Raw genomic sequence first — 20,163 nt, forward strand, 5'->3', positions numbered from 1 at the left:
GGTTAACTGAAAAAAGTACATTGTATCATATGTTCTGGTTATGTCCTTCTCGTTCCAATTTTTGGAAAGGAGTATTTCTTTGTCTTTAGTTCTTGATATTAATTCCAAATCCTTTTCTTTTTCTCTTTGGAATAAGTGGCCAACAGGTTTGATGTTGACTGCTTCACAATCCCATGTCATTGCCCTTGCCTCCCTTATTGCTAGAAAGGCCATATTAATGAAATGGAAAGATGCTGTCCCTCCCCCTCACATTCAATGGTTGTCTGATGTGATGGCATGTTTGACTTTGGGGGGAAAAAATTAGATGTTCCACTATTGAAATGAATCTTAACTTTGTTTCTTTATGGGGTTCTTAATTACTTTCAAAGTTTGTAAGATTAATTCGTTTCTAGTTTTTAACCCCATTGTTTACCTTCTTTTTTATTATTAGTAGTGGACTGTTTGTGTTAAGCCAGTAGCCTCCGAAGAGAGGGGATTGATAATTAATAAAGTGGGTTATTTTTACTTTTTTTCAGTTGTGTAGGTTTCAATACCATTTTTATTGCTATATAAGATTTGATAAAATTTTATTTTATTGTCATGTACCTTTGTTACATTTATTTGATGAAACCAATAAAACTATTGAAAAAGGAATGATATTTCATGCTATTGTTCATCTTTCGGGCAGATCCGTGAAGGGGAGGAACCTGCAGATGCAGTAATGGTTGAATGTTTTCAAAGAATGTGACTGAAAATAAAGTAAATTTTTAAAAATATATTCATGCCAGTGAAATTTGTTCAGTATAAGTATTTGGGTCTTTGAAACATTTATTCTTAGTGTTGTTAGGCATTAACTAGTTAGGCATTGTAAGAGTAAGTCTCAAGCAACAGGAAAATACACTTAGCTGGCATCTACCAATCCCATACCAAGGAATTTTAGATTTCAGATTTATTGTCAGAGTACATACGTGACATTACAGACAACCCTGAGATTCTTTTTTTCTGTGGGTGAGGCAGAAATACCACATATTGGTAGTGCAAAAAAAAACTGTACACAGCTATACATGTAAACAAATAAAGAATTGTAAACAGATAATGAATGTAAACAAACTGTAATATAGAGAGAATTTATTTTTTCCAAAATCAATAAAGTGCACAAGACTCCTTAAATGAGTCCCTGATTGAGTTTGTTGTTGGAGTCTGATGGTGAAGGGGTAGCAGTTATTTCTGAACCTAGGAGTGCAAGTCTTGTGGCACCTCTACCTCTTTCCCAATGGTAGCAGTGAAAACAGAGCATGTGCTGGATGATTGCTGCTGCTCTCCAATGGCAGTGTTCCCTGTAGATGTACCCAATAGTGGGGATGGTTTTGCCTGTGACGTCCTGGGCTGCATCCACTATATTTTGGAGGGTTTTAGACCCTGGTATTGGTGTTCCTATACCAGACTGTGATGGAGCTACTCAGTGCACTTTCTACCACACATCTGTAGAAATTTGCCAGGGTTTCTGGTGTCATACCAAACCTCCTCAAATCCCTGAGGAAGTAGAGGTGCTGACATGCTTTCTTCATTATGCCATTAGAGTGTTGGGTCTAGGAAAGATCCTCTGACGTAGTGACTCCCAAGAACTTAAATTTATTTACCCTCTTTATCTGTGATCCCCCAATGATCATTGGATTGTATACCTCTGGCTTTCCCTTTCTGAAGTCAACAGTTTTGGTGACATTGAGTGCAAGATTGTTGTTGGTGTACCATTCAACCAAGTTTTCAATCTCCCTCCTGTAAGCTGACTCACCACCTTTCTTTATGCAATCCACTACCATGGTATAGTTGACGAATTTGTAGATGGTGTTATTGTCGTACTGAGCCACACAGTCTTAGATGTAAAATGAGTAGAGCATTGGGCTAAGAACCTCAGCCCTGTGGTTTTTCAGTTCTGATGGACATCGTGGAGGAGATGTTCTTCCCAATCCTCACTGATTGTGATCTGGAGGTTAAGAAATCCATGATTCAATTACACAGTCAAGTGTTGAGTCCCAGGTCTTGGAGTTTGCTGATCAGTTTTGAGTGGAAGATGGTGTTAAATGCCAAACTTTAGTTGACAAAGTGCATCCTGATGTATGCATATTTACTGTCCAGATGTTCAAGGGCTTTGTGTAAAGCCAATGAGATGGCATCTGCTGTAAACCTGTTGCTACGATAGGCGAACAGAAATGTATCCATGTTGCCGCTCAGACAGGACCTGATATGGTTCAACACCATCCTTTCAAAACACTGCATCACTGTTGATGTAAGTGTTACTGGTTGATAATCATTAAGGTAGGTTACTACACTCTTCTTGGGCACCGTATTAATTGATGCCTGTGTGAAACAGGTGGGTATCACTCCCTGCTAGAGTGAGATGTTGAAGATATCCATGAATACATTGGTAAATTGGTCAGCGCACATTTTTAATACTCAGCTAGATACTCCATTTTGACTGGATGTGGGGTGCGGAGGGGTAGTTCTTTACTGTTACTGTTGTCAAATTGGGCATAGAAGGCATTTAGGTCCTCTCGAGTGAAGCTTTGCCATCTGCTACTTAACGGGATTTGATTTTGTTACAGGTTATGGCATTTAGGCCCTGCTGCAGCTGTCGGGTGTCTTTTGTTTTTCCCATTTTCATCCAGAATTTCCCCTTGGCCCAAGAGAGAGCTTTTCGCAGGTCATTCCTGCTCCTTCTGCATGGATCTGGATCTCCACACTTAAGTGCCTGTGATCTGGCTCTCAGCAGGTTCTGGAATACATTGTTCATCCAGGGCTTCTGTTTGATTTGGTGGGGGTGCACTCATCTATAGATGTTTTGATAAAGTCTGTGACAGCCCTGGGATAATCATTCAAATTCTTAGCTGAGTCCTTGAGCACCGTCCAATCTACTGACATGAGGAAGACCTGGAATTGTTCTTCAGCCTCCTATGACTACCTTCTAGCTGTCCTGATCTCTGGAACCTCTCATTTTAGGCTCTGCCTCAATAAAGACAGAAGGAGCACAACCAGGTGATTCAACTTGCCAAATTGTGGTCTTTACTTCTTGCATTGAAGTACATTTCAATCCTTTCTACTGACTACATTTATGCTCCCTCCATTGCCTGTCCTTCCTTACAATCTCACTACACATTGCATCAACTTTTCCACCATCTGATCTATTCTCTTCCCTCTCATTCTGATTTCCATCCCTCTGCCAAACCAGTTTAAACCCTGTCCAACAGTTCTAGCAAACCTCTCCACCAGGACTCAAGATTTCTTTATAATCATGTAATATTAAAGTAAATTGGCTTCTGTCTGCCTTAAGGCAGAGAAAGGATCATACATTCTGTACTCACCACCCCTTACAGTAAGAGAGAAAGAGAAGCAAAAGAGAGTTATTTCATAGTCACTGTGTCATTGAATTCGCTTCTACTCTCCCACAGCCTCTGCAGCAGCACAGACGTCTGTTCGATTCATTGGCAACCTGAGCTCCAGATCCAAACTTCCACACAATTCGGAAGCTTTCAGCACCTGAGGCCCTTTGGGAGCCCTTCTTGAACTCAACATCTTTCAAATCCTGGCTCTTGATGATGGAGTAGCACAGCTGGTCCCTTAACACCAGCTCCATAGCCAAAAACACCCAGCAGCACCTCTACTTCCTGCAAAGACTAAGAAAAGTTCATTTCTCACCCTCCATCCTCACTACATTCTACAGAGGATGTATTGAGAGCATTCAGTGAAACTGCATCACTGCCTGATTTGGAAGACCCTGCAGTGGATAGTGAAGTCAGTGGAAAAGGTCACTGGGGGCTCTCTTCCTACCATGAAGGACATCTACAACACTCGATACAGGTGAAAGGCAATAAACATTGTGGAGGATTCCTCACATCCCTCAGGTAAACTGTTCTCTCTTCTGCCATCTGGTAGGAGGTATCATAGCACTCAGGTTGTTACGTCCAGATTGGGCAAGTTTTTTCCCCCAAGCTGCCAGGCTCCTGAATTCCCAGAACATGTGGATAGTGCACCATAGACTTTTACTGTACACATCATAATATTTCAATGTGTTTAACTTCTGTTCTAACTCACATTTATGTAAATATGCTCTATGGTCCAGAACAAATACTACCTCATTTTTATCATACGATCATGGAATGAACAACAAATAAAGGTGACTTGACTTGGTTCCCATGAGCCAGTCACCAGTGGCATGCAGCTCATGAGAATCCCGACTGCAAGTCATCCACAGCTTGTATGGGTCCCTTAGCCACTGAGCCCTCGCTGGTTCGCTGCTGCTGTCACCATCCTGTAGTGTCATCTCCTCTGCTTCTAATGATCCCCTTCCAGTTTAGGTATAACCCATTCTTTTGGTACAGACCGTATCTTCCCCAGAAGAGATCCAGTGATCCAGAAATTCTGCCCTCTGCTCCACTTATACAGCCATCCATTCATTGGCCATAGCATCCTATTCTTACACTCACTGACTCATGGCATAGGCAGCAATCTTGAGATTATTACCGTTGAGGTCCTGTTTTTTTAGTTACCTACCTTGCTCACTGTATTTTCTCTTCAGGACCTCATCCATTTTCTTACCTTTGTTGTTGATACCAATATGTGCCAACCACCCCACAACAGTATCCAAAGGAGTATAGTTACTATTGAGGGGAATGTTTACAAGGGTAAGCTGCACTCCATGCCTGTTTACTTCTACTTTCTCTCTCCTAACAGGCACCTAGCTTCCTGCCTCCGGCTTCAGTGTGACTGGCTCCCTGTAGTTCTTGTTTCTGAGTTTTTCATTCTCCTATACGAGCTGAAGGTCAACAAGCCACAGCTCCAGATCCCTAACACAGTCTATAAGGAGCTGCAATTCAATGCACCTCAGGGAGATGGCAAGTCTCCCAGAATTTACAAATCTCACAAGATGAATACTCCATTAACCCTGTTGTCATTTTGACTAATCTACCTTCACACTAATGTCAAAGAATAAATAATAATAAAATCTCCCCAGTGTCTTGCCTTAGTCTCTGCCTCTCTTGCCAAAGCCTCTTGAACAAAAGCTTCAACTTATCACTCTAATTCTAACCTACTCACACTATGGCCACTCCCATGATGGTCGTTCCACTTGTATCTCTTACCTTCTAAGACAAACTTACTCTCATGCACTCTCACTCCAACTCACTTTCAATGATAGGAATATGGAAGCAGAAAGAAGGAAAGTCCAGATTGTTGACTGCTGCAAACTGCTCAGCAGAGATGGATTTTGAAACTAAATGACAAGTAATCTTATTGGTAATAAAAACACAAAATAAAACACAAAATTCTGGAGGAACTCAGCAGGTTTCATGGTGTCCATAGGATGTACAGATATACAACCAATATTTCAGGCTTGAGCTCTTCTTCTTTCATACTTTGTAAACTCTGTGAAACCCGTTAAGCTTCTTCAGCATTTTGTGTTTTTACTACAATTCATAGAGTCTGCAGACTTCTGTATTTCTCTCATCAGAAGTTATCCTATGAATGAGATGGGAAGATCAATAAAAAGAAATTTGAGGCATTGAAGGAGGAAATGTTGCTGATACATTTAAAAACACTCTTTATTCAGGGATAAAATAGATTAACATATGCAGAATTTAGAGAGGAGACAATGCATAGAAAGAAACTTACACAGAAAATTACAGAACATTGGAAACCGATTTTGAATCCAACATGCAAGATAGTTTGCATCTGAATTGGAGGGAGATTAATATCCTTATGGGAAGGGTTGTGGTGCTGCTCCAGGGGATTAAAACTAGATTTGCATGGGAACCAGAGTGCCAGAGCAAATAGTGGAGTGGAGCAGGAAAAAGATGGTGAAGACTGCAATTCACCTATCTCAATAATCACTCCACAGCAGATGCAATATTGCTAGCTTTCCACTTAGCTCTGGATCACCTCAAAACAACAACTCATACATACGGCTGATTTTCAATGACTACAACTTAGCCTTCAACACCATTATTCCTTTTGCTGGTCAAGAAGCTCCAAACCCTAGGTCTTTGCATCCCCCTCTGCAAATGGATCCTTGACTTCCTGATCTGAAGGCCACAGTCAGTACAAATTGGAAACAACTTCTCCTCCTCACTGATTATCAACATAGGTGTACCTACTCACCATGACTGTGTGGCCAGGCACAATTCCAGTGTTATCTACAAATTTGCCAATGATACCACAGTTGTCAGCAGAACTACAATCAACAATGAGGATGTGCACAGGAGGGTTCTAAATCAGCTCGTTGAGTGGTGTCACACCAACAACATTGCACTCAACATTATCAAAACCAAGGAGATGATTGTGGACTTCAGGCAGAAGTTGGGAGATCACAAACCAGTCCTCATCGAGGGCTCAGTAATGGAGAAGGTCAAGAACTTCAAGTTCCTGGGTGTCAATATCTCTGCAAATCTGTCCTGGAGCCTCCATGTTGATGCAATCAAGAAGAAAGCTCACCAGTGTACAAATTGGATTGCACGTTCTAAAAGAAAAGGTGTATAATGATTTCATGTATAAATGGAATTCCAGAATTGTAGCCAGCAGGACAGATAACCCAATTTAAAACACTTGGTTAAAATATGGTGTGAGACTTGTGGAGGCTCTGAACTGAAAAGAGGATTTTCAGCGATGGCACCTTTAAGACAGAATGAATTTGAACAATAACATTTCTGGAAACCTGGTATCATAAGGGGATACAACATCTGGAATCTTGTTGTAAAAAAGGACTTTTCATGTCTTTTGAACAACTGAAGAAGAAATATGACTTTGGCGGTGTGAGCAGTGGAAAAAACACAGCCACCACGTTGAGGGTCGTTGACGACTTTTTATTCAAGTTCAGCATCAGCATGAGCTCAGTCACCTGGTGCATTGTGACATCATAATCACTGCCCAGGGTGCGCGCTGGAAGGGACGCTGGAGTCAGAGAGATACCTCTGACGACGTCATTTCCCCATGGCTGCCCCGCCACGTGACGATACAAGGTGTGCTGGTTCCCCATGAGGAGGTGTGCCACCACACAACCCCCCCAGAACTGGCTACGTGTCCTGTCGCTTTGGCGGCCAGCCCCGGCCCCGGCACTTGGGCGCAGCCGACTACACCGGTTGTGATGTCCAGATGGGCCACCTTCAGGCGGTCCACTGTAAAAAGTTCCTCTCTCCCCTCAACGTCCAGGGTGAAGGTTCCGCTGGACTGGTGCAAGACTTTGTATGGCCCCTCGTACGGTTGCTGTAGCAGTGTACCTTGTGGTCCCCTCCGCACAAAAACGAACTGGGCCGAGTCGAGCTCTTTGGGGAGACGAAAAGGCCTGGTGCCGTGGCGTGCAAGGGGTGGGGGAGCTAGGGAGGCCAGTTGTTTGCATAGGTCTGCCAGCAGGTTTTTTTTGTGGCCATGGTGCTAGGGTCTGGGCTGAAAAACTCACCCGGCAGGGAAAGTGGTGCACCATAGTCCATCTCCGCTGCTGAAGCCTGCAGGTCCTCTTTGGGTGCTGTCCTAATCCCGAGGAGGACCCAGGGTAGTTCGTCCGCCCAGTCTGGTCCGGAGAGACTGGCCATAAGCGATGCCTTCAGGTGCCTGTGGAACCTCTCCACCAACCCGTTGGACTGCGGGTGGTATGCTGTGGTGTGGTGGAGCTTGACCCCTAGGAGCTTTGCCATCTGAGTCCACAGGTCAGATGTGAACTGTGCCCCTCTGTCGCTAGTGATGTGTGCTGGAACTCCGAAATGGGCGATCCATTGGCTGACCAGAGTCCTGGCACACATCTCCGCAGAGGCCTCCGTAATTGGGATGGCCTACAGCCACCTTGTGGCCCGATCCACCACCGTGAGGAGGTAACGAGCCTCCTTGGACACTGGCAGGGGCCCGACCACATCAACGCGGATGTGTTGGAATCTGTAAACCATTGGGTCAAAATTCTGGATGGGGGCTCGCATGTGTCACTGGACCTTCTAGGTCTGGCACCTGGTACAGTTCCTGGCCAGTTCCACCACCTCCTTCTTCAGCCCGTGCCACACAAACTGCTCCGCGACCATCTGCATGGTTGTCTTTACTGCTAGGTGAGTGAGGTAGTGGATCAGACTGAAGACCTTCACCCTCCAGTGCAGCGGGACCTCCGGGCGCGGCGTGCCTGTTGAGACGTCGCAGAGCAATGTGTCCGGGCTGCTTGGCACCCGGACATCCTTGAGTTTGAGGCCTGAGATGGCGGTCCGCAAGGCCTGCACCTCCGCATTGTTCCTCTGTGCCTGAGCTAGTTGATCGTAATCCAGGCCAGGCACGAGAGTGTTGATGGCTGGATGGGAGAGCGCATCAGCCACTACATTGTCCTTGTCGGCCCTGTGTCAGATGTCGGTCGTGAACTCAGACACGTACAAGAGGTGGCGCTGCTGTGTGGCGGACCATGGATCCTTGGTCATCGCCAGTGCTTGAGTGATGGGCTTGTGATCCATGAAGGCTGTGAATGGCCTGCCCTCGAGGAAGTAGTGGAAATGGCGGATGGCCAAATACAGTGCCAGGAGCTCCCGGCTGAAGGTGCTGTATTTGAGCTCCGGCTGGTGCAGCTGCTTGCTAAAAAAGGCCAGCGGGGGTACCATTGTCCATCGAGTCACTGTTCCAGAACCACCCTCACTGCTGTAGCTGAGGAGTCCATGGAGAGTGTTGTGTACGCCTCCGGCCGCGGGTGCACCCTCCTTTGTCGCGATGAAAGCCCTGTCCGCCTCCTCTGACCATGATAAAGTCTTTTCTTTGGTGGCCATGAGCGCGAACAATAGGCGCATGGTGCACGCAGCTCCGAAGATGAAATGATGGTAAAAGTTCACCATCCCCACAAACTCTTGGAGGCCTTTCAGGGTGGAGGGTTTGGGGAATCGTTGAACAGCTGCTACCTTCTCCGCGCCGGCGCGGACCTAGCCGCCAAAATGGTGTGCCCCAGGAACTGGAGGGACTCCTTGCCGAAATGGCATTTGGCCGCATTGACCATGAGGCCGAAGTCCACCAGCCAGGCAAAGAATGTGCAGAGGTGTGCTTTGTGTTCGTCGCGGTTGCGACTGGCAGTGAGAATATTGTCTAGGTAAATGAACGTAAAGTCCAGGTCTTTTCCAACCGCATCCGTGAGGCGCTGGAACGTTTGGGCCGCGTTCTTTAGACTGAAGAGCATATGCAGGAACTCGAAGAGGCCAAAAGGGGTGATAATGGCCATCTTACCCACGTCATCTGGATGCACCAGGATCTGATGGTATCCCCACACGAGGTCCACTTTGGAGAAGACCTATGCACCATGGAGGTTGGTGGGGCACCGGATATTTGTCGGGGGTGGTTGCGTCGTTCAACCGACGGTAGTCCCCGCACGGTCTCCAGCCCCTGGACGATTTCGGGACCATATAGAGTGGCGAGGTCCAGGTGCTGTCCGGGCCGGATGATTCCCAGTTCCTGGAGCCTGGAGAACTCCTCCTTTGCCTGCTGGAGCTTCTCGGGCGGCAGCCATCTGAGTCTAGCGTGCAGTGTGGGGCTCTGTGTGGCATTGTGGTAGAAGACCCCATGCTGGGACAGGGTGGCGTTGAACTGGGCTCTAAGATGGCGGGGAATTCGTGGAGGATCTCATCGAACTCATCCCTGGGGCAGCTATGGCAGCAATTTCGGTCCTGTGGGTTTCTGCTGTGTTCATTCGGGTGGAGTGGAATGTTTGGACGTTGACCTGCTTTTTGCCCTTCATGTCAACCAGTAGGCCGTGATCTCTGAGGAAGTCAGCCCCTAACAGCGCAGTGCCCATGGAGGCTAGGACGAACCTCCAGTGGAACTTCTCCTTCCCCATCTGGATCTGTGCCCTGTGGGTGCCGTAGGTCCTAATGGTGGAGTCATTGGCCGCCCGCATGGTTGGACCTCGAGATCAAGTGCGAGTCTCTTATGCTGTGGGGGGAAGGACGCTGAGCTCAGCCCGAGTCAACCAGGAATTGGTGGCCAGTGGATCTGTCAATCACATGAAGGAGGCTTTTTGTGTGGCCAGCTGTCGCAGCCATCCACGGCAGCTGGCCTGGTCGTTTCCCTAAAACCTGCAGGGCTGGCGGCACTTACGGGCTAGCGCTCCTCAGTGCTGATGGTAGAAACACTAGGTCAACTGGCCCTCCTCTGGCTTTGTCTTGGGAGCGGCTTGCGGTTGGCTGGCTCCTGGCTAACCTCCTATATAGGACCTTGTCAAAGGTTGAGGGCTGCCTTGTTCTTCTTCTTCATGCGCCAGAGGGCATCCACACAGGCTGCTGCTCTCCTCTGGTTCGAGAAGTCTTCATCTGTGAGGAGCAGCTGGATGTCCTCCGACATCTGTTCCAGCAATATATGGTGGAAGAGAAAACAAGGCTGTGGTCTTCCGCTAGGGCCAGCATTTCATCCATCAGCGGTGACGGACTACGGTCCCCAAGCCCATCTAGGTGAAGGAGCCTGGAAGTCTGTGGGGAGTTAGCCCAAAAGTTCCAAGCAGCAGGTCTTTGAGGGCGGTGTACTTGCCCATAGCCAGGGGGGTGGTGGATGGTGTCATCCACCCTCACTTCCGTATCTTGGTCCAGAGCACTCACAACATGATAGAACATCGTGGCGTCTGAGAAGATGTTGCGGAATTGAAATTGTGCTTCCACCTGCCTGAACCACATTCTCGTTCGGTGGGTCCAAAAGGGGAGGAAGCTTGAAGGAGACAGCATTAACCTCTGTTGAATCCATGGTGTTTTGAGCCCAGAAAAATGTCTGTGCTCATCGGGGTCACCACTGTGGTGGTGTGAGCAGTGGAAGAAGTACAGTCACCATATTGAGGGTCGTTAACGACTGTTTTTATTCAAGTTCAGCACGGCCCTTTAAGGGCAGCCTGAGCTCAGTCACCTGGTGCATTGTGACATCATAATCGCTGCCCAGGATGTGGGCTGGAAGGGATGCTGGAGTCAGAGAGAAACCTCTGACAATGCCATTTCCCCATGGCTGTCCCACCACGTGGCGATACAAGCGGAGCTGGTTCCCCATGAGGATGTGTGCCGCCACAACTTGTCCAATAAACCTTTTTTCATTACCTTCAGTTACATTCCTTCTTTAGGACCAATTTGGGCCCTAAAATGACTCTACCAGGACTCACTGAAAAGGAAAATCTACTCCATGAAGGAAATATATGCAAGTTTATTTCTAGATTGTATTTTTTATTGGTGAGTAAGAGCCCAAAGCCAGGTTTGCTTAAGTCTGTGATGAGATGGGAGTCAAATTTAGACACAACAATTGATGAACACTTCTGGTCAGATCTGTCAGGGAAATTTGGTGGCTACTATCAATGTCAGATATAGATTGGTCCATTATAATTTTATCCATCAACTGAACCTCACCCCTCATAAATTACACCAATATAAACCTGAATTATCAGAGATGTGTTTTAGATGTGGTGTAGAGGTTGGTTCCATTTTACATTCTCCCTGGTTTTGCATGAAGGTGAGGCCCTTCTGGTATGACTGCGACACCCTAACCAAGATCACAGGAGTCACCTTCCCAGTGGTCCCAGAGCTTTGTCTCCTGGGGAATTTTACCATTGCTAGTAGATCACTAACTAATTCCCAAATTAAATCACAGAAATTGCCTTATGAGTTACCAGGAAGTGCATAGTATTATCATGGATGGGCGATGAATAGCTACATCCCACTTGAAAAAATCACATACAATCACCAGAAGAGATATAACACCCTCCTAAAAATCTTATTTAAAGCATATAGGTACCTCATTGATGCCAATATAGGGTTATGGTCACTACTGGCTAGCCAGTAGACCTCTGTAAAGATTTTAACACTGGTATTATCGTGACTTCATATGTTTTACTGTACACACTGATGATGGGATGCTTTTTTTGTGTTTCTTTTTCTTCGTTCTTTCTCTGTTTAATAGGACATATAGAGGGGAGGGGTGAAGGGAGGAGATTCTCTTGATGTTTTGTATTTGGTATGATTGTTGATTGTTAACTATATTTAAAATAATAAATAAAATATTACAAATAAAGGGTCACCAGTGGCTATACTTTGTGAGGTTTTTGAGTTGATGTGGTGTGTCGCTGAAGACTCAGAAACATCTACAGGCATAACATAGAGAGCATTCTGGCTGGTTGCATCACTGTCTGGTATGGAGGCGCCAACACACAGGACAAGAAAAAACTCAATCAGCCTTCAACATCACAAGCATCACTCCATCGAGGACATTACAAGTGGCGATGTCTTTAGAAAGCAGCCTCTATCCTCAAGGACCCCCATCACCCAGGCCATGCCCTCTTCACTTTGCCACCATCGGGGAAAAAAGTACAGGAGCCTGAAGACAAGCACTCAGCAGCACAAGGACAGCTTCTTCCCCTCTGCCATTTGATTCCTGAATGATCACTGAATGAATGACACTGCCTTCCTTTGATTTTTCATGCATTATTTTTATTTATTTTTGTAAGGTGGTTTATATGATGATTTGGCAAAACAACAAATTTTGTGACTTGTTCATGAAAATAAATTCTGATTCATGCATGGTAGGCTGTGTTTAACCATTCTTGTAGAGTTTTTTGAGGAGGTTGCCAGGAAGGTTGATGAAGGAAAGGTTGTGGATGTTGTCTACCTGATCTTTAGTAAGGCCTTTGACAAGGTTCCATATAGGAGGTTAGTCAGGAAGGTTCAGATGCTTCGTATTTGTGGTGAGGTAGTGAACTTGTGACAGAGTATATAGATAAGTTTTGGGGAGATAAATTGGAAAAGGTTTGTTAGAGTAGGTCATATACAAACACTTTAAAACAGGCTTTCTCTCTAAGGGAGAGAGAGACTTCTTCTGCAGTGTTATAGCCAGCTGAAGCAGCTGGGAGTGGAACAGAACAAGCTGGCAAGCTTGTGGAAAGCCCCATTTGGAAGACAGCTTGGTCAAAGCCCTTGTAGTTCATGCAAAAGGAGAGAACTGGCTGTCTAATGTTTCACTTGGAATAAGGGAAACAAAAAGGAACTCTGTGATAACCTGAAAGAAAGAGGTTATCAACTAGAGAACCCTGAAGGGGGCAAGTTTTGTCAACAAGATGCTGAAGTGGCTGATGGAAGTACATCAGTTGTGGATGTCCTGGAACAACAAATCTCTCTCTGAAAACTGACAAGAACGTTCCTAAGCGGTAACCATTTACCTTTCAAGCACCAAAGCCTGGTGAACTTTATAAATGTTAAATTCTGTGCACAGTATAAGAATTGCCTGCAACCAGTGAACTTAGAAGAATGAGAAGTGAGATTGGACTTTTCTGAACTTACACACAAATTACACGCATGTGCGCTTAGAATTTGAAGGGGGTTAAGTTAGGTTAGTTAAATTGAAGTGTGATTCTGTTTTCATGTTTAAAGATAATTAAAAGCAACTTTTGCTTAAGTAACCTTTTGTCTTGGTGAATATCTATTGCTGCTGGGTTTATGGGTCCTCTGGGCTCGTAACAAACTGAATTTGACGTTGCTATATGGGAGAAGCCAGAGAGTAGTAGTGGATTATTGCTTCTCAGACTGGAGGACTGAATAGTGGTGTTCTTCAGGGATCAGTCCTGGGACTATTGTTGTTTGTCATCTATATCAGTAATCTGGATGATAATGTGGTAAATTGGATCAGCAAGTTTGAAGATAACACACAAATTGGAGGTGTTGTGCACAATGAGGAAGGCTTTCAAAGCTTGCAGAGGGATCTGGACAAGCTGGAAAAATGGGATGCTAAATGGCTGATGGAATTTAATCCAGGCAAGTGTGAAGTGTTGCATTTTAGAAGGACAAACCAAGGTAGGGCATAGATGGTAAATGGTAGGGAACTGAGGAGCGTGTTAGAACAGAGGATTCTGGGAATGCAGATAGATCATTCCCTGAAATGGGTGTTGAAGATAGATATGGTTGTAAAGAGAACTTTTGGTATATTTGCCTTCATAAATTAAAGTATTGAGTACAGAAATTTAAATGTTATGTATAAGACATTGGTGGGGCCAAATTTGTAATAATATTTGCAGTTTTGGTCACCTAACTGCAGGAAAAATATCAATAAGATCGAAAGAGCAAAGAGAAAATTTACTAGGATGCTAATGGGGCCTCAGGAACTGAGTTACTGGGAAAGTTTAAACAGGTTAGAACTTTATTTCCTGGAGCGTGGAAGGATGATCAGGTATGCAAAATTGTAGGCTTTTTCCAGTGAGGTTAGCTGAGATACAAACCAGAGGACATGCGTTAAGGGGGAAAGGGGAAATGTTTAAGGGGGAACATTAGCGGGAATCTCTTCACATAATTGGAACGTGGAATGAGTTGCCAACTGAAGTGGTGAATGCAGGTTCAATTTTCACATTGAAGAATTTGGGCTGGATTGGAAGGGTATGGAGGTCTATGTACTGGGTGCATGTCAGTGGGACTAAGGAGAATAATAGTTTGACACAAACGAGAAGGGCCTGCTTTCTGTGCTGTAATGTTCTATGGTTCTAAGGCAAAACAAATGAGAGTCAAATGGAAAGCATTCCTTTCAGGTTTTATTGTCCAATTTTTGTCCAAGCCTTAGCTTTTGAGACTATTTATTGGGTCTTTGACTAAATTATTTTCTTAAAGCATTTTGTTTATTTTAAACAATATAGTGGAAGAATGCCTACAAATGCTTCCCAGCATGACATCTTTCAAAGCAAAGCATCTCTTTCGCATGTATCTATGATATGTGGCTGATAACTTTTGAATGTTGTACTATTTTTTAAGATGACCATGTAACCTACTACTTCACAAGATAGGGAAGAATAGGTAACTTCTTAAAATTAGTTTCTTAATTGTTTTTAATGAAAGCTAATTGACTTGTTCATTGCAATGTAATGAAAAGCCTATTTTTATTATAATGTATTTTTGTAATTGAATGACTATTGTCAAATGTAAGCATTTTAAAGCAATGACAAAAATTTAATCCTCAGTTGTACTGATATTAAATTCATCCTTCATGTGTTTATGATAAAAACAGATCTGTAAGCTGCTTGAAGCATATCACTTAGGTTGTTTACAAATGTTTTTTGTGCTTTTTTGAAGTAACTTATGCACAATATGAGAGTAACATTAAACTGATGAAAATTGCAAATGAGGTAATGATATAAATCTGATAAGAAATGTCTTTGAGGAGCAGTTTGGCTCTGCTTGTTGCAGAAATTCCTGACATTATTATTTCAACTGGCTTGTGTTTACAGAGATAGTAAACCAGTTGAATGCACTGAGCAGCTTAGATGAAGAACAAGATGACTGCCTAAAACAAGCAAATAAGCCTGCTGCTCAATCAACCAGTTCTTCTGAAGGTCTACAAGCTTTCTTCCTTTCTCTCTCTTGCTCTGCTTCTGTGCTGTAGTTGGTGAGCTGTAATGTTCTGTCACTTCACTTGTTTTCCTTTTGCCTAAATTATTTACTTGCATCTGCTGATATGCTGTTTAATACTGTAATTGCATGTATTATTTTCATTTGCTATCTGTGGTACAGCAGTACATGTCCACATATTTTTCCCATATCAAAGCTAGAAACTGCAAGTAATGCCGATTGCTGCATGTGGGATTCTGTTCTGCATTTGTGTCAACTCTTGAATTCAAACTACTGATTAATGTCGCCACAAGAAAGACCACTAAATAACCTGTTTTTCTTCTTTTGTTAAGGGCAATGTTTTTGTGATTTTATTAGCTAGTTGGGAATGATTGCAGCTATCACTTTGACCTTTTGGGGTGGATACGTGTGACTATCAGTTTCCAGTACTGGAAAATATTTGTGTCTACTGTTTTTTTTTAAGTTTTGCTTTGTTTCAGGGAGATACACATTGAATATCTTTGAATTGGTGGCAATTATACTGAATACGTGTTCTGATATTTAGTGAGAGTAAACAAAGGCTTCTAAGTTCCCTTATTTTTCAGGTGGAGAATGGGGTTTCTCTATCCACCTGCTGCCTCGATTACACATGTGAATGCTTGCCTGACTTCTGATTTGCAGTTCCCATACTCTGAGAATTCTTTAACTGGATGATTATAGGATTTAGTAATAATGATGCCAGTTCATTTTTTAAGTTTAAATGCAGCTGTATGGACACAGAGACAAAAATTGAAAGGTTTAGATTGAAACTTTTCTTGTGTTGGTGCTTTAGAATTTTAAGTAAAGGAGATTATCAATGGAAGTCATGGAAACAGACCCTACAGTCCACCAAATCTGCACTGACCATCCATTAGATCACCCATTTAATCTTATCCAATATTAAGGTCCTTCTCAGCAGATGATTAAGAACAAATTGTGTACAAAGGTAAACAAGAGAGACTGCAGATATTGGAAGATTATAGCACAGCACAAAATGCTGGATGAACTCAGCGGGTCAAGGCAAAATCCAGAGTCAATGTTTTAGGCTGAAACCCTTCATCAGGAAAAAAAATCATCAGATAACTGAATAAAAGGGTGTGGGGGGGGGGGGTGGGTGGGGGGGAAGAGGAGGGGGAGGAGTATTGTGATAGGGGAGCTGGAGGAAGGAAGGTGTGGGTGACAGCCAGGTAGATTTTTGAGTGAGAAATAATTCCAACCAAATGCACACTTGACCACCGTCAAGATGTACCATCAAATAATCAGCACCATGTTCAGTTACAAAATGAAGTATGGAAAAGGCTTCAACAGAATTTGAGATTAAAACTTTGGATGGAAAGTTTGTCAATTGTTTAAACAAGGATATAAATACTGTTACATGTTGGGCTCTTGAAAGGTTGTTAAAGCTTTGGAAAAATATCTTGAAGATTACATGATGATGAGAAGATTTTGTAATAATGAAAGAATCAGGAGAAACTGACAGTCTTTAACATTGGATCTGATAGCATTTCATGGAGATATCGAGGTTTTGCAATCTGAAGATAAGAGATAATTTCTCTTATATAGTGGCGTCAATTTAAACTCATTGCCTATAAAATTTAAGATCTGTTTGTCGAATATCAATCAATTCTTTGATTAGAAATGATACTGGAAATAGAAACTATGAAAGGTTTTTGAAATAAGAAAATATTTGAAAAAACATTCTGAGAAGGTAAAAGACAAAATTGAACAATAAAGATAAATAGCCTTTTCAGCAGGTTGGCACAGATACAATTTGATAATGTTTTTTGGATATTTGGATATTTAAGTGTTTGGAGTCTTCAAAATACATTTGGAATAAAAGCCACAACACATGATTTTGAACTAGCAGGTTTTTTGGACCATTGGATGTCATGTCACCAACCTACTTTGAATTCATGTTTTTTAAAAAGATTTTACATCATAATATTATAGTGAAACAAGTAAGTTTATAGGGAATTTGGGAACCAGATACTGCAGAGTAGAAAGCGGGTGTGTAGCATGGCAAGCAACAACTCTTGAGCCAGTTGCTGAACCATTTCTGAACAGTTTGATAATATATTGATGGAATACACAAATGTTCCGGAGAAACTCAGCAGATCACACAATATCTATAGGAAGTGAAGGGAAGTTAACATTTTGGACTTGAGTACCTTGTCCGGAACTGCATTATTGGCTTTTTACTCAGTTTACAGATCAATGTACACACTGCCTTAATCTGATACACTAAAATGATTCTATGCCAATTTTCTTCCACATTAAAATTTCAGTTTGCTAAGTTTTCAAATGCCTTGTTTGTTTTGGTATTTGACTGAATTAATGGTTTACTTCAGGGAAGAAAACCCAGCCTATCCAAACAATCCTCAAAACTAAAGTCCTATAATTCAAACAAAATAATGGTTAATCTCTTCTGCACTTTTCCTTTTCCTCTGGAACTGCATCCTTTCCATAGTATGATGACCAGAACAGTCTAACTCAACCATTCCCAACCTTTCTTTACCCCCTAAGGACTCTGGTCAAAGTTTATAGGTCTCCTTCCCTGTGAAGCAGTCAAGTTTAGTTGGTTTCTTCCATATTTCTCTTCTACCAACTACATAAAAAACATTTAAAAATATTTTATGATTTCAGTCTGTGGCCCACCTTAAATCTGCTGTGGCCCTGGAGGTGGGGTGGGGGTGGGGTGGGCATATGGTCTCCATTGAGAATGGCTGGTCAAACTGGTGTCTTTAAAGTTGTAATCCAAGGTCTCAATATTTACTGATATATGAAGGTGAGCATAGCCATACACCTTCTTCACTACGATCTTCATTGCTACTTTCAATGAATTATAGACTTGAACCCCAATGTCCCTCTGTTTTTCAATGTTTCTCAGGGCCCACCATGTTTCTCCTTATTTGGCTTTCCAACTGCATCACCTTACACTTATCAGGATGAAATTTCATCAGCCAGTGCTCTTCCCAACTTTCCATTCAATCTGTATCCTGCTCTAGCCTTGAACAGCTTCCTTGGCTATCCAAGCACTGCAAAGTTTTGCGTCATCTGCAGTGCTAATAATAGTACCTCCTACATTCACATCCAAGTTGTTAACATGCACCATAAAGAACAAGGGTCCCAGCACCAATCCTTATGGTGCACATCTAGTCCATGACTTCTGATCAGAAAGCATCCTTTCACCTCTCTCCCTTTTATCACCAAGACAGTGGTGGATCCAATTAGCCACCTTACCTTGCATCCCATTTGCCTAAACTTCTGCACAAACCTACCACAAAGGACCTTGTCAAATACCTTACATTATATATCACCCTACCTCCATAAAGCTTCCTAGTTACCTTTTGAAAAAAAAAAGACATTTATATTAGGCAGGATTTCATACTTTTATAATTCAGCTTTTGATTCAGCAAACATTTGTGTTTAATTCCACAAGATTAAGAGTGAAGCAGTCCTTGATGTACAAGTTAGTTAATGTTGATCTCTATAAACTCATGGTAAATCTTTGATTTGCTGGAATCCAAAGGGTAGTGGGAAGCCATCATGCTTTTGATAGGTTTCAGAGAATTATGAATGCTGGATTTTCATATCTCATATGCTCTCTGAAAGTTTGTTGTTTACTCAGTTATTAATTAGTTAGACTAGCCTTTCATGTGACCAAAGATTTTATTATGCCTGCTTGGTCTTCTGGTACAATGAAGAAATAATGGATGTTTAATATATTTGTGGGTGACGACTTCTTTTGGAAATGAGAAATCAAATTCACTTCCATTTAAATTGGATCTTCTATGATACACAATGCTTCAATTACTGTTTATCTTATGTTCCAGATAGAAGATATGTGTAGTGCAGTTTAGCATGGTTTTTAGGCCTGGTATAACTAAAATATAAAACGTTCAAATTAGTTGAGGTTACGTTTGAGTCTTGTTTTATTTCTATAATACAGCTTGATAAGCTTTCATTGATACAGATACTCCATTATGTATTTTCAACCTCAGATGATCATTGGTCAGTAGGCTGCCTATTATTAACGTGCCTTCAGTGATTTCTACAAATACAATAAAAACCCTGGTATCCGGCACATACAGGGAGTGGTAGAAAAGCTAGTTTTCTGACTGCTTGAGACTTACTCTTACGATGCCTAACTAGTACACCTGCATTAAGAATAAACAGTTTAAAAAACAAAAATACTATACTGTACTCACACTGAACAAACTTCACTTACTTGAATATAAAAACCTAAAATCATTTTACTTAATCTTCAGTTACATTCTTAGAAAACATTGCTGCATCTGTAAGATCCTGCCTGAAAGATGAACATTTACATCATAATTAAACCCCCTCCCCACATAAAGCCTAACTTAATAATATACTAATAAAGATAAAGACTCTTTCTAAGCAGTGATAAGGAGACACTTGAGACACTTTTAGAGAGTCACCGCAGCTCTTCATCCCAGGCGACTCCATTTTATTCAAACACAACTTTATTCAAACAGCTACTATGAGGAAAACACGACTAAGGCACTCTGCTGGCTGAATATTTGTCCTCATCTTCACCAAAGGTTTATGTTTTACTTAGAGAACATTTACAATTTTAATTTTTATTTATGTTTATTTATTCCAATTTTTAAATTTAATTATTTTCCTCAATTTTTTTTTGGGAGGACTGATTCTTGAGGTTGCCGTCTACTTAAATTCCAGTTTAAATTAAAAATATATTCTTCAGGTTTCCACTGATAAAGAAAACCTTATGTACCTATTCAAATTTCTACCTTGGCTATGGAAAGGATTTCATTCCTTTCTCTCATTTCCTCCATCTCTA

The 20,163-nt window shown here is 42.5% G+C and overlaps 1 protein-coding gene across 15 annotated transcripts in view; it reads left to right on the forward strand.

Annotated features, from left to right (window-relative positions):
• The window catches only part of ehbp1 (EH domain binding protein 1), a 561,098-nt gene that overhangs the window by 173,003 nt on the left and 367,932 nt on the right, over positions 1–20,163 (forward strand). For 13 of the 15 annotated variants that reach the window (XR_011355819.1, XR_011355820.1, XM_069931681.1 and 10 more), the window contains one exon: positions 15,200–15,304. The exons of the other annotated variants lie outside the window; for them this stretch is intronic. Coding sequence is in view for 11 of the 13 variants with exons in the window: in XM_069931681.1 (XP_069787782.1) it covers positions 15,200–15,304 (105 nt within the window). In the remaining 2 variants the exon portion in view is untranslated. The remainder of the gene's footprint in view (positions 1–15,199; positions 15,305–20,163) is intronic. 15 annotated transcript variants of the gene reach the window in all.

The sequence above is a fragment of the Narcine bancroftii genome, chromosome 4, assembly GCF_036971445.1.
Source record: "Narcine bancroftii isolate sNarBan1 chromosome 4, sNarBan1.hap1, whole genome shotgun sequence".
NCBI classification, from domain to species: domain Eukaryota; kingdom Metazoa; phylum Chordata; class Chondrichthyes; order Torpediniformes; family Narcinidae; genus Narcine; species Narcine bancroftii.